At 32.4% G+C, this 14,828-nt stretch overlaps 5 protein-coding genes across 5 annotated transcripts; all 5 read left to right on the top strand.

The window, feature by feature from the left end:
• The first annotated feature begins 309 nt into the window (after window positions 1-309).
• LOC140795374 (uncharacterized) lies at window positions 310-855 on the top strand. Its single transcript, XM_073147897.1, has one exon. It carries the CDS (start codon window positions 463-465, stop codon window positions 727-729), a length of 267 nt encoding a protein of 88 aa, XP_073003998.1. The 5' UTR covers window positions 310-462; the 3' UTR covers window positions 730-855.
• A 1,177-nt stretch (window positions 856-2,032) lies between these two features.
• LOC140795389 (uncharacterized) lies at window positions 2,033-2,605 on the top strand. The gene has a single exon (XM_073147923.1). It carries the CDS (start codon window positions 2,216-2,218, stop codon window positions 2,477-2,479), a length of 264 nt encoding a protein of 87 aa, XP_073004024.1. The 5' UTR covers window positions 2,033-2,215; the 3' UTR covers window positions 2,480-2,605.
• A 2,369-nt stretch (window positions 2,606-4,974) lies between these two features.
• LOC140795385 (uncharacterized) lies at window positions 4,975-5,536 on the top strand. The gene has a single exon (XM_073147919.1). It carries the CDS (start codon window positions 5,135-5,137, stop codon window positions 5,402-5,404), a length of 270 nt encoding a protein of 89 aa, XP_073004020.1. The 5' UTR covers window positions 4,975-5,134; the 3' UTR covers window positions 5,405-5,536.
• Window positions 5,537-9,860: 4,324 nt separating this feature from the next.
• LOC140795413 (uncharacterized) lies at window positions 9,861-10,402 on the top strand. Its single transcript, XM_073147950.1, has one exon. The coding sequence runs from the start codon at window positions 10,005-10,007 to the stop codon at window positions 10,272-10,274; it is 270 nt and encodes an 89-aa protein (XP_073004051.1). The 5' UTR covers window positions 9,861-10,004; the 3' UTR covers window positions 10,275-10,402.
• A 3,555-nt stretch (window positions 10,403-13,957) lies between these two features.
• Window positions 13,958-14,471, top strand: LOC140795429 (uncharacterized). The gene has a single exon (XM_073147974.1). The coding sequence runs from the start codon at window positions 14,099-14,101 to the stop codon at window positions 14,366-14,368; it is 270 nt and encodes an 89-aa protein (XP_073004075.1). The 5' UTR covers window positions 13,958-14,098; the 3' UTR covers window positions 14,369-14,471.
• Window positions 14,472-14,828: the final 357 nt, after the last annotated feature.

Genomic DNA, 14,828 nt, shown 5'->3' with positions numbered 1-14,828 from the left:
AAAGATAACGAGAGGTATTTCTAAGACATTAGAAGCAAAATATATAATTAAATGATAAATATCTATAAGGTAAAGTAAGACTTATATTAGAATGTTTTTTAACAAATTTTCCAATAAATTTTTACACCATATAGAACATTCTACTACTGTAACTTTAAAATTACCCATAAGACTACTCTTACTATGTGGATTAGATAACTAATAAAGAAACAATAAATAGCCCCTGGTATTCAGGAAACAACCAATCCCAAATCCAGCAGCAGCTCTCCAGCTCACCCCTTGTTTTCTCCCATACCTCCTCCTCCTCGCCCACTACTCATTTTAGTAGCTTTATATACCCCCTTATCTCCTTCACATCCAACACTCAACAACTACTGCTAACACTCGAAACCTTCCTTAGCATCACACATCCAGAGAAGAAGAAGAAGAAGAAGAAGAACCAAAAAGAAAAGGAAACAAGAAATGGGTTCTACAAGAAAGACTTCTTTGATAGTAGCAGCAAGCATCAGTGCAGTGGAAGCCCTCAAGGATCAAGCTGGGCTTTGTAGATGGAACTATACATTGAGATCAGTCCAGCAGAGGGCAAAGAGCAGCATGGGCTCCTTCTCCCAGGCCAAGAGGATGTCTTCCTCTTTGGTTGATAGGAGGAAAGAGATGGATGAGCAAGCCAAGAAGGCAGAGGAGTCCTTGAGGACTGTCATGTATTTGAGCTGCTGGGGTCCTAATTAGGATTTAGAAGAAAGAGAGGGGGTTAAAAGCAAAAGTTTCTCATATCATTTGGGGGACTTTGTAATTGTAATATATAAAAGTTTTTTTGTGCAAATCTATAGTAATGCTTCATAGAATTCCTACTAATCCAAGTGAAAAAATATTACGTGAAATAACTATTAGTACTCAATCCAAACCATATAGTAACAGCTCGGAATTAATTTTTTTAAATTGAGCATTTCTACAATTAGCCTCTTAATTATTTGCCCTAAAATTCCTACCAATGTGTTAACGAGTAACTGATGCAAAATCTCGCGACAACGATGCAGGCAATGTTAAAAAAAATTAAAAAAAAAATTCTAATCTATCATAATATATGTTAAATATTATATTTAGGAGATGTGAAGTATTTTTCCGTGGCAAGTAATACTTTTGGCTCTTAATATCCATGACTCCAAGAATCTATGGCTCTTAATATTATTTTGGAAAAAAAGTTATAAATTTAAGCACCTAACCTTAACCTTTACGTAATTTACACTAAATTATAATGGTAAGTTAAGAGGATGTGAGATAATTGATTATTTTATAATTTATTTATAGCGAACTATATTAGTGTTAATTAAAACAACTAATATGTTTATCATCTAAAAATAAATAAAGATCTAATAATTCCATTCAGTTCTGAGCAATGGATTTCAGAAACCTCCGCTATGGTCTAGAAACCATGTTCTAAATCAGCACACTTACAATTAGAACCTATTTTTTACATAGATTTTGGATAGTTATCTGTTAAAAATTATTACATAATCATACTCTTATTTTTTAGAGAGAAACATAGAAAGGATAATATTAAGATAGGGAGTGAGAGATATTAGATAGTTAATACATCAAAATGTTAAAAAAAAATCTATATAAAAATGAGAAATTATAGATAGATAGAGTGCAGGTATAATTAATCATTTAATATCCGGCTACAATTCATCTATCCTATCCTCAATTAGTTAATTACTTAAATCACTTATGAGCTAAAGATATTTTAATAGTGGATTTTATACTTTAAGATTACAGGTAGCTCTGCTAGGATTCACTCTTCTGCTCAACTAGTCTAAAATTTTCAGCAGTCAAAGAATGGTAATTTCTATACTTTGTATTCTAACAATCATGAATTAACTAATGTACCAAGAATATAATGTCTTAGTTGCTGCTTCAAACCAGTATGGTTAATTGGTCATCAATCCTCCCTGGTCCACCTCACATATTTTATCTCTATTTCACTACTTTCCACAAGACCACTGTCTTCTAATACTACTAGTAGTCTGCTCACCTTAAACTAACAAAGCTAGCCCCTTGTATCTGGGAAGTGGAATTCCAAAACCAACACCTCTTCTCCAAAACTCTCTCTCTCTCTTTCTCTATATATACATGCTTAGGTTCTCAGTTCTTCTCATCAAATTAACTCAAAAAAGCCACAGAAATCTACTTCACTATTAGAGGAGCAAGAGAAGAGATGGGTTGTGCAAGCAAGACTTCTTTGTTGATAGCTGCAAGTGTTGGAGCAGTGGAAGCTCTGAAAGACCAAGCAGGGCTTTGCAGATGGAATTATGCAATAAGGTCCCTGAACCAGAGGGCAAAGAGCAGCATGGGATCTCTTTCTCAGGCTAAGAGGATGTCTTCTACAATGGATAGGAGGAAAGGGGTGGATGAGCAGGCCAAGAAGGCAGAGGAGTCCTTGAGGACTGTCATGTACTTGAGCTGCTGGGGTCCTAATTAGGATTTAGAAGCAAGAGAGGGGGTTAAAAGCAAAGTTTCTTATTTAATTTGGGGGACTTTTGCAATTGTAATATAATAGAGTTTTTTGAGAAATATATAGGCCAAATATATAGTGATGCTTCTATAATTCCAGATCTACAATGGGATGTTCATAAAATTAAGAATTATTCTCTTATTTCCTACTCAATCTTAATCTCAATCTCAATCATAGGTAGACTCTCTCTCAGCTTCAGCTTGATAAAACTTTGATAAAACTAATGACAGGGGATGTCACTAACAGATAGTTTTTAGGAAAAAAGATAATATATATTTTGCTTAAAATGCCTCACAAATACACTTTGACATTAACTCTATTATAATTAGTTATTATATAGATAAATTAAAGTACTTATTGATAAGAAATAATCTTAATATCCTTGAATAAATATGAATAAGTTTCTTATTTTTTAAGCTAAGTTAAAATAAATGAAGAATTAGATTTTAAATCTAAACATTACATATTTTATATTTTTTTGTTTTTTTATTTCAATTCATTAGCTCCCATTAGATGGTGTGAATAATAATAAAATTGAAAGATAGGATTTTGATAATTTTTTCTATTTTTATTACTTTTGCGCGTTAAATACAATATTTCCTTTGTATTTTGGATCAAAAATTACTTTATCTTTTTAAACTTTATTTTGTTTCATTACTTATCTCTACACTTTTATCTTGTGATTGTTAATTTCCTCTTGGTGTAGGTGCTTTTTTAATTAATTTATTTTTAAATAATTTGAATAAAAATCACTTAACTATCCAAATTTTTATTACTCATTGCTAAGTCATAAACTTTCTCTCCAGATAATTATTTTTTAAACAAAAGCAGAGTCATTTAACTCATTTAAGTTATTTTATTATTTATATTAGTGGCATTAGTATTATTGTTTAATCAAAAGTGTTAGGATGCAATAGTGATAAAAATTAGAATTATGAGAATAAAGTGAATTTGGTTGCATTAAAAGTATGATATATATTATGGATTCTTTACCTAATAACTTAATTTTTAATTAATTGAATATCTAATATAATATTAGAACCTAATTTATTATAAGTCTAAATTTTAAATGCCTAATATAATATTTATTTTTTTATTATCTATTCATGTGTAGTGTGGAGATTTGTACATTTTATGTGTCCATGTATGAAATACAAGAGTCAAGGCTAAAGTATACAGGAGGTAGGATGATTTTATTTTTCCTTCCCATCATTACAATCTTATCATATGTTAATAATATATTTATGAGATGTAAATTATTTTTCCTTTTAACCTCTATAACATCTATGACTACAAACGTTAACGATATGATATATAATCTAACAATTTTAATTTTTGAGTTAATTAATTATCTATTTCATGATGCTAATTCTAATTTTATTTATCATAAAAAACAAAGGAGATTATCTGATGATTTCATTCTGTACTGAGCCATGAATTTCAGAAAAGTTCACTATGTCCAGAAACCATGCTCTAGAGCAGCACACAATATAAACTGAAACTATTCATAAGTACTAATTAATTATTATTAGTGGCTATTATTATTAAGGTACTTTTTTTTGTAAGGATAGTGATGCGATGGGTCAGATCGAATAACTTCACCAGGACATTTAGCTTAATTGATTAATTCTAGTTAATTTTATTTACTATATGATTTAGTTAGAACCTTAGTAGGTTAGAATTTTATTTAATTAGCTAAATTCAGCTCTATGTAGTTTTGAAAAAAATATTCGCAGAATATTTTATAGACATCCGACTTCTAGATCTACAACTTTGGTATTTACGACTTCTCCAGATTCGAAATCTATTTACAGCGAAACGAAAGGTTAATTCGAGAAGATAAGAAAAGACTAATTTAGTTAGTTTGTTAGGGTTTTAACTTAGTTGTTTAGGTCCCTAAGGTGAGCCTCTATAAATTTGTGGAGGAAACTCTAATTGGAGATGAATCTGATAATTAAAAATGATATTGTGCATTTATCTTGTTTTCTACTTGCTCTAGCTATTGGCGCTTTCTCCCACCTTCTTTTTTTCACCGCCTAAGTCTTTGGTCGGCTTCCTCTAACTCCTAATCCCCCTCTTCTACAACAACTTCTCCCTCTTGTTTCGAATTAGATCAAATCAATTCGTAATATATAGTTATAATTAGAACCCATTTTTCCCGTATTTAATTTTTTTATGGCACATTTAACCCTCAATTATATAAAACATTTCAAATGTTTATCTCGTTACTTATCCTTTAATTTGCTAATCGAAAACCTTAAACTTGTCGCAAAGAACAATAATTTATATATTTTATTTTTAAATACAATCTGTCACTATGGTTACTGTATCAAACCAGCTTCATCAAAGTTTGGTTACTAGTCCACTTCCCATAGTTTATCTCTATCCTACTACTTTCCATTAGACCACTGTCTTCTAGTGGTGGGCTCACCTAAAACCTTTTCCCCTATTAAAAGTTAAGTGCTAAAACAACCAGCACCTTGTATCTGGGAATTGGAGTTCCAAAACCATTAACTCCTCCTCCTCTATATATACATATTCTTAGCTTCCCATTTCTTCTCATCAAAATAACTCAAAAAAGCCACAGAAATCTACTTCACCATTAGAAGAGCAAGAGAAGAGATGGGTTCTGCAAGCAAAGCTTCTTTGTTGATAGCTGCAAGTGTTGGAGCAGTGGAAGCTCTGAAAGACCAAGCAGGGCTCTGCAGATGGAATTATGCAATTAGGTCCCTGAACCAGAGGGCGAAGAAGAGCAGCAACATGGGATCATTTTCTCAGGCCAAGAGGATGTCTTGTGCAGTAGATAGGAGGAAAGGGGTGAATGAGCAGGCAAAGAAGGCAGAGGAGTCTTTGAGGACAGTCATGTACTTGAGCTGCTGGGGTCCTAATTAGGATTTATAAGCAAGAGAAGCAAAAATTTTCTTATTTAATTTGGGGGACTTTGCAATTGTAATATAATAGAGTTTTTTGAGTATATAGAGGCCAAATCTATAGTGATGCTTCTATAATTCCAGATCTACAATGGGATATTCATAGAATTGAGAAATATTCTCTTATTTCCTACTCAATCTCAATCTCAATCTCAATCATAGGTAGACTCTCTCTCAGCTTCAGCTTCGATAAAACTGCTGACAGTGAATGTCACTAACAGATAGTTTTTAGGGAAAAAAAATATGTATTGGTTAAAATGCCTTAAACATACATTTGACATTAACTTTATTAATAATTAGTTATTATATAGATGAATTAAAGTAATTATAGATAAGAAATAATCTTAATATCCTTGAATAAATATGAATAAGTTTTTCTAAGCTAAGTTAAAATTAAATGAAGAATTAGATTTAAATCTAAATATTTTATATTTTATATATTTTAGTTTTTCGTTTTCAAAATTAACAAAATATTCTCTATTTCATTTGCTCCTACTAGATGGTGTGAATAATAAAAAAAATTGAAAGATAGGATATTTTTGATAAAATTTTCTATTTTTATTATCTTTTGGGCGTTAAATACAATATTTCCTTTGTATTTTGGATAAAAAATTACTTTATCTTTTAAACCTTATTTTGTATCATTACTCATCTCAACACTGTTATGTTGTGATTGTTAATTTCCTGTTGTTCGTACTTTTTTTTATTTAAATTTTTTAAATAATTTGAATAAAAATCATCTAACTATATGATACGACTCGGTCGAATTGGATCCACTTGCGATATTGGGTTCATTCAAATGAGCCTATTTATATAATTTGTGTTTGCTTGACAGAATAATGTCTTTTGTTAGGGGGGTGTTTGAATATCATGGACCTGTTTTGAATAGGGAGGTTCGAACACAAAGAACGCAAATTGTGTGTTTGAACACAATCACACGACGAAAATTATTGATTTGTTAGGGTTTTAACTTAATTATTGGTTTATTAGAATTTGTTAGAGTTATTTAACTAAGTTGATGAGTTCGTAGGTTGAGCCTCTATAAATAGTAGAGGAAACTTTAATTGAGAAAGTTTTTGGATAATTGAAATTAGCTTTGGATTTTATCTCTATCGCACTCTCCCACCTCCCTTTTTCCACTCAATCAAAATCTTCCCTCCTCGCACTTCTAAACCCTCTCTTCTACAACTTCTAATCCCCCTCTTCTAAAATAACTTCTCCCCCTTCATACAAAGGAGTAAACCTAGCATCTATCTAGCCATTGGAGGGCTATCAAGCTAGGATATAATTAACCATCAGTCATTGTTTGATTGATATCTTGATATCTAACCGTCCAAATTCTATGCTCTTAGACTCGTCGGAGACCTCTCTTCAAGAGTAACAACATATCTAGAATTCAGGAGGATCCGTCGTTTAGATAGTTCGCAGATCCCTTTAAAATTTACGAGCTTCATTGAGTTCAGAATCGTTGCAGATCGGATTAAGTCGGTTCGTAACACTGTATAAATTTTTATTACTCGTTACCAATGTTTTGAAAGGCGGCCGTGGGGGTGGCAGGCAGTCAACCCCCCGCCTAGCGCCTATGCGGAAGGCGGGTGACAAGGCGGTCTAGAATTTTTAATACAAAAAATAAAAACAACTATATTATACAGAATATACATTATATACAAAAATTTTAGTCAACATTCAACAAATTTGCAGATAATTACATTATATACATTATATATAATAATAGATTAGCAATCATTAATCAACATTCAACAAATTAAGTTATTACTGATTAACAAATTAGCAAACTAAGTGATTAATCGATTAAAACAGTTCAACAGATTTGCAGATAATTACTGATTTATTTAAATTAAGAACTAATAGTCAATAGATTAACTGATTAAGAGTTTAAGACAGAACTAAAATTTGAAAATAAAAAAACCCTTTGGACTTTGTGAGAGATTGAGAGAGAGACTACGAGAGAGGGAGTGCGAGAGTGAGAGCGAGAGACTAAAAGAGGGTGTGAGATCGTGAAAGGCTGAGTGAGAGAGAGTGACTAAGTGAGAGAAACAGGGAAAGAGGACACTGACCATACCTTTGCCGTCGATCGTCGTCCATTTAGTCATTGTTGTTGCAAGCCGAAGGGAGAGCCGCTGCGGAAGGGAGAGCAGCGAGAGAGAGGATTTTTTATATATATAATGGTTTAGTTATTTTAAGTGGATAATCCAACCATTTTCTATCTTTCTAACCATTAAGCCGATAAGGCGGGCCAAACCGCCAGCCCGCCTTATCGGGCCGAGCGCCAAGTGGATTACCGGGGAATGTTGGTGCGGGGCGCCCCGCCATGGCGATCGCTTTTTTCGCTTTCTAATACCATGCTAAGTCATACTGAAATTTCTCTCCAAATAATTTTTTTTTTAACAAAAGCGAGTCATTTAAGTCATTTTATTATTTCCATTAGTGGCATTAGTATATACTGCTTAATCAAAAGTGTTACGATGCAATAGTGATAAAAATTAAAATTATGAGAATAAAGTGAATTTGGTTGCGTTAAAAGTACGATATATATAATAAATTCTTTACCTAATAACATAATTTTTAAATTAATTGATTTTAGATAATATTAGAGCCTAATTTATTACAAGTCTAAAATTTAAATGTCTAATATAAATTTTAATTTTTATTATCTATTCTTGTCGATGCAAACACTTTACATTTTATTTGTCCATGTATGAAATACATGGAGTCCCTTATAAGGAGATGTGTTGAATATATAATATATAATTTAATAATTTTAAATTTTGAGTTAATTAATTATCTAATAAGGCTACACACTTTACATTTCTTTTTCTTTCAGTGGAAGGACTATTTCATGATGCTAATTCTAATTTTATTTATCATAAAAAACAAAAGAGATGATCTAATGATTCCATTCTGTACTGAGCCATGAATTTCAAAAAGTTCACTATGTCCAGAAACCATGTTCTAGAGCGGCACACAATATAAATTAAAACTATTCATAAGTACTAATCAATTATTATTAGTCGCTATTATTATTAAGGAACTTTTACGTAAGGGTAAGGATAGTGGTATGATCTAGGTCAGATCGGATCACATCACATAGATATTGGGCTTAATTAATTGAGTCTAGTTAATTTTATTTATTATTTAGTTTAGTTAGAGCCTTAATAGATTATAATTTTATTTAATTAGCTAAATTCAGCTCTGTGTAGTTTTAAAAAAAATATTCGGCAGAATATTTTACAGATATTCGAATAATATCAAACAGTTAGATAACATCGCCAACCTCTAGATTTATAACTTTGATATTCACGACCTCTCCGGATTCGAAATCTATCTGCAAGGTTAATTCGAGAAGACAAGGAATACTAGTTTAGTTGATTGTTTATGATTTTAACTTATTTGTCTGGGACCTTAAAGTGAGGCTCTATAAATATGTGAAGGAAACTCTAATTGAAGATATTTGATAATTAAAAACGATATTGTGCATTTATCTTCTCTATTTGCTCTAGCCATTGACGCCCTCTTCCACCGCTCAAGTCTTTAGTCGATTTCCTCTAAGTCTTAATCCCCCTCTTCTACAACAATTTCTCCCCCTTTATATCAAGAAATTAACCTAGCACCTATCTAGCCATTGAAGGGCTATTAAGCTAGGGTTTATTTGACTTTTAGTCACTATTCGGCCAATATCTCAAGATCTAGCAATCCAAACCCTACGATCTAAGATTCGTTGGAAAGATCTTTTCAAGAGCAATAACATATCCAAAATTTAGGAAGATCCAATGGTTAAATTATTTGCAGCTTCCTTCGAGTCATGTCCACAATCTAGTCCAGAATTGTTTCGGATCAGATCAAGTCGATTCGTAACATATTATTATAATTAGAACCCGTTTTTCCCGTATTTAATTTTTTTATGGCACATTTAACCCTCAATTATATAAAACATTTCAAATGTTTATCTCGTTACTTATCCTTTTTTTTGTTAAACAAATATTACGTAATTATGCTGTTATTTTAGAGAAAGAAAATATAAAAAATAATGATAAGATATGCCACAAAGAAAAGTCTATAAGCAAAAAATAGAGTCCAGGTGTAATTAATTATCTAATATATAGCTACAATTCAGCTATACTATACTCAAAGAGTTAATTACTGTTAAATTATTTGCTAATTTAAAACCTTAAACTTGTCGCAAAGAACAATAATTTATATATTTTATTTTTAAATACTATGTGTCACTATGGTGACTGTATCAAACCAGCTTCATCACAGTTTGGTTACTAATCCACTTCCCATAGTTTATCTCTATCCTACTACTTTCCATTAGACCACTGTCTTCTAGTGGTGGTGTGGGCTCACCTAAAACCTTTTCCCCTCTTTAACAGTTAAGAACTAAAACAACCAGCACCTTGTATCTGGGAATTGGAGTTCCAAAACCATTACCTCCTCCTCCTCTATATATATACATATGCTTAGCTTCCCATTTCTTCTCATCAAAATAACTCAAAAAAGCCACAGAAATCTACTTCACCATTAGAGGAGCAAGATAAGAGATGGGTTGTGCAAGCAAGACTTCTTTGTTGATAGCTGTAAGTGTTGGAGCAGTGGAAGCTCTGAAAGACCAAGCAGGGCTTTGCAGATGGAATTATGCAATTAGGTCCCTGAACCAGAGGGCGAAGAAGAGCAGCAACATGGGATCATTTTCTCAGGCCAAGAGGATGTCTTGTGCAGTGGATAGGAGGAAAGGGGTGGATGAGCAGGCAAAGAAGGCAGAGGAGTCTTTGAGGACAGTCATGTACTTGAGCTGCTGGGGTCCTAATTAGGATCTATAAGCAAGAGAAGCAAAATTTTTCTTATTTAATTTGGGGGACTTTGCAATTGTAATATAATAGAGTTTTTTGAGTATATAGAGGCCAAATCTATAGTGATGCTTTTATAATTCCAGATCTACAATGGGATGTTTATAGAATTGAGAAATATTCTCTTATTTCCTACTCAATCTCAATGTCAATCATAGGTAGACACTCTCTCAGCTTCAGCTTCGATAAAACTGCTGACAGTGGATGTCACTAACAGATAGTTTTTAGGGGAAAAAAAATATTGCTTAAAATGCCTTAAACATACACTTGACATTAACTTTATTAATAATTAGTTATTATATAGATGAATTAAAGTAATTATAGATAAGAAATAACCTTAATATCCTTGAATAAATATGAATAAGTTTTTCTAAGCTAAGTTAAAAGTAAATGAAAAATTAGATTTAAATCTAAATATTAGATATTTTAGTTTTTCGTTTTTAAAGTTAACAAAATATTCTCTATTTCATTAGCTCCCACTAGATGGTGTGAATAATAAAAAAATTGAAAGATAGGATATTTTTTATAAAATTTTCTATTTTTATTATCTTTTGGGCGTTAAATACAATATTTCCTTTGTATTTTGGATAAAAAATTACTTTATCTTTTAAACTTTATTTTGTATCATTACTCATCTCTACATTGTTATGTTGTGATTGTTAATTTCCTGTTGTAGTTCGTACTTTTTTTAATTTGAAATTTTTAAGTAATTTGAATAAAAATCACCTAACTATATGATATGAGTCGGTCGAATTGAATCCACTTGCGGTATTGAGTTTATTGGGATGAACCTATTTATATAATTTGTGTTTTCTTGAAAGAATAAGGCCTTTTGTTAGGGGGGCATTCAAACGCCATGGACCCGCGTTCGAATGGGTTGAGTCAAACACGTGCACGCATTCGCAAATACAGAGAACGCAAATTATGCTTTCGAACACGATCACACGATGAAAATTATTGATTTATTAGGGTTTTAACTTAGTTGTTAGTTTGTTAGGATTTGTTATAGTTATTTAACTTAGTTGATGAGTCTCTAGGGTGAGCCTTTATAAATAATGGAGGAAACCTTAATTGAGGAAGTTCTTGGATAATTGAAAGCTAAAGTCCTTGGATAATTGAAATTAGCTTTAGCTTTTATATCTAACTATTAACGCCCTCTCCCACTTCCCTTCTTCCATCGCCCAAGTTTTTGATTGGCCTCTTCCAACTTCTAACCCCCCTCTTCTAAAATAACTTCTTCCCTCTCACACAAAGGAGTAAACCTAGCATCCATCTAGCCATTGGAGGGCTATTATGCTAGTATCTAATTAACCTTCAGCTATTGTTTGGTAAATATCTTGATATCTAATCGTCCAAATCCCGTAATCTTAGATTCGTCGAAGACCTCTCTCCAATAATAACAACATATCTAGAATTCAAGAGGATCCGTCGGTTAGATAGTTCGTAGATCACTTCAGAAGTTACAAGCTATATCTAGAATTCGTAACACTGTACAAATTTTTATTACTCATTGCCAATATTTTGAAAGTCAGCCGCGGGTGGCGGGTGGTCACCCCACCGCTTAGCGCCTCTACGGAAGGCGGGTGACAAGACGGTCTAGCATTTTTAATACAAAAAATTAAAAAAACTATATTATACAAAATATACATTATATACAAAAATTTTAATCAACATTCAACGAATTTGTACATAATTACATTATATATATTATATACAATAATAGATTAGTAATCATTAATCAACATTCAACAAATTAAGTGATTACTGATTAACAAATTAGCAAACTAAGTGATTAATTGATTAAAACAATTCAACAGATTTGCAAATAATTACTTATTCATTTAAATTAAGAACTAATAGTCAATAAATTAACTAATTAAGAGTTTAAGACAACTGAAATTTGAAAATAAATTCGGATTGTGTGAGAGATTGAGAGAGAGAATGCGAGAGAGGGAGTGAGAGAGTGAGACTGAGAGACTAAAAGAGGTGTGAGATTGTGAGAGGCTGAGTGAGAGAGAGTGACTAAGTGAGAGAAAGAGGGAAAGAGGACAATGACCACACCTTTGTCATCGATCGTCGTTCGTTTTCTCGCTATTGTCGCAATCCGCCGCCTTAGTTGCCTCGTCGCTTGCTGCCACTAATTGTGGAAGGGAGAGCCGGAGAGCCGGAGAGGACAAAAAAGGGGTTAGGGATTTAGGATTTCACTGAGTGAGAGAAGAGAGCAGCGAGAGGGAGGGGAGTGAGTAGCGAGAGAGGATTTTTTTTTATATATAATGGGTTAGTTATTTTAAGTGGATAATCTGACCAGTTTCTATCTTCCTAACCAATAAGCTGATAAGGCAGGCCGAACCGCCAGCCCGTCTTATCGAGCCACGCGGCCTGTCTACTGCCTTTTGGTGCTTTGGCGGCCCACCAAGGCGGTAGACCACCTTGCGTGAGAGCCAGGTGGATTGGGGCAGTGTGCGCCCTGCCATGACGGCCGCTTTTTTCGCTTTTCATTAACATGCTCATTGCTAAGTCATACTGAATCCAAATAATTTTTTTTCTTTAACAAAAGCTAGCCATTTAAGTCATTTTATTATTTTTATTAGTGGCATTAGTATTTACTGTTTGATCAAAAGTGTTAGGATGCAATAGTGATAAAAATTAAAATTGTGAGAATAAAGTGAATTTGGTTGCGTCAAAAGTATGATATATATTATGAATTCTTTACCTAATAACTTAATTTTTTAATTAATTGATTTTAGATAATATTAGAGCCTAATTTATTACAAGTCTAAAATTTAAATGTCTAATATAATTTTTATTTTTTATTTTCTATTCTTGTGCGCGGTGCAAAGACTTATATATTTTATTTGTCCATGTATGAAATTCAGAAGTCACTTATAAGAGGGATACCTTAAAGATATGATATATAATCTAACAATTTTAATTTTTGAGTTAATTAATTATCTATTTCATTATGCTAATTCTAATTTTATTTATCATAAAAAACAAAAGAGATGATCTAATGATTCGATTCTGTACTGAGCCATAAATTTCAGAGAAGTTCACTATGTCTAGAAACCATGTTCTAGAGCAGCACACAATATAAATTGAAACTATTCATAAGTACTAATCAATTATTATTAGTGGCTATTATTATTAAGGTACTTTTATGTAAGGATAGTTATAATTAGAACCCATTTTTTCCGTGTTTAATTTTTTTTCATGGCACATTTAACCCTCAATTATATAAACAATTTCAAATATTTATTTCGTTACTTATCCTTTAATTTTTGTTGTTAAAAAATATTACGTAATTATGCTGTTAATTTAGAGAAAAAAAGAAAAAAGAAAAAATAATGGTAAGATAGTCATGCCACAAAGAAAAGTCTTAACTGTTAATTACTGTCAAACTATTTGCTAGTCTACAACCTTAAACTTGTCAAATAGAACAATAATTTATATATTTTATTTTAAAATACTATCTGTCACTATAGTTACTGTATCAAACCAGCTTCGTCACAGTTTGGTTACTAGTCCACTTCCCATAGTTTATCTCTATCCTACTACTTTCCATTAGACCACTGTCTTCTAGTGGTGGTGTGGGCTCACCTAAAACCTTTTCTCCTGTTAACTGTTTAGAGCTAAAACAACCAGCCCCTTGTATCTGGGAATTGGAGTTCCAAAACCATTACCTCCTCCTCCTATATATATACACATGCTTAGCTTCCCATTTCTTCTCATCAAAATAACTCAAAAAAGCCACAGAAATCCACTTCACCATTAGAGGAGCAAGAGAAGAGATGGGTTCTACAAGCAAGGCTTCTCTGTTGATTGCTGCAAGTGTCGGAGCAGTGGAAGCTCTGAAAGACCAAGCAGGGCTCTGCAGATGGAATTATGCAATTAGGTCCCTGAACCAGAGGGTGAAGAAGAGCAGCAGCATGGGATCTTTTTCTCAGGCTAAGAGGATGTCTTCTGCTGTGGATAGGAGGAAAGGGGTGGATGAGCAGGCCAAGAAGACAGAGGAGTCTTTGAGGACCGTCATGTACTTGAGCTGCTGGGGTCCTAATTAGGATTTAGAAGCAAGAGAGGGGGCTAAAAGCAAAGATTATTATTTCATTATTTTGGGGGACCTTGCAATTGTATATATATATATATATATGGCAAATCTTTTTGTGATGCTTTATGGAATTGAAAACTATAGTCTCTTAATTCCTACTAAATCCAAGTGAAAATTATGTAAAATAACTCAATCCAATCGAAAAGCATCATTATTTATACTATAACTCCATCTGAAAGTTTGAGCTGGCATAAATCCTCTTTGGTCAATATTTATATAAAATTAAATATTTCTATTCGTGATAATGAATGGAAAAGAGTAGCTGCACAAATTGACTTGTTACTTATTAATTTGACCCTAAGTTTCATGAACCAAGAATATGTCAGAAAATTGCAATATTTCTTCAAGAATCATGGAGCAGATAAAAGTGTTAAAAAAATTTTCAAAAAATTCACCCTTCTAAGTTCTAACCA

This window comes from Typha latifolia, chromosome 9 (genome assembly GCF_019914945.1).
Source record: "Typha latifolia isolate L0001 chromosome 9, TyphaL0001v2, whole genome shotgun sequence".
Classification (NCBI taxonomy): domain Eukaryota; kingdom Viridiplantae; phylum Streptophyta; class Magnoliopsida; order Poales; family Typhaceae; genus Typha; species Typha latifolia.
This window is presented reverse-complemented; position numbering and strand designations above follow the sequence as displayed.

Coding starts and splice junctions, on each gene's coding strand:
- LOC140795413 (XM_073147950.1), top strand. CDS start 10,005: ATGGGTTGTGCAAGCAAGACTTCTTTGTTGATAGCTGTAAGTGTTGGA.
- LOC140795389 (XM_073147923.1), top strand. CDS start 2,216: ATGGGTTGTGCAAGCAAGACTTCTTTGTTGATAGCTGCAAGTGTTGGA.
- LOC140795385 (XM_073147919.1), top strand. CDS start 5,135: ATGGGTTCTGCAAGCAAAGCTTCTTTGTTGATAGCTGCAAGTGTTGGA.
- LOC140795374 (XM_073147897.1), top strand. CDS start 463: ATGGGTTCTACAAGAAAGACTTCTTTGATAGTAGCAGCAAGCATCAGT.
- LOC140795429 (XM_073147974.1), top strand. CDS start 14,099: ATGGGTTCTACAAGCAAGGCTTCTCTGTTGATTGCTGCAAGTGTCGGA.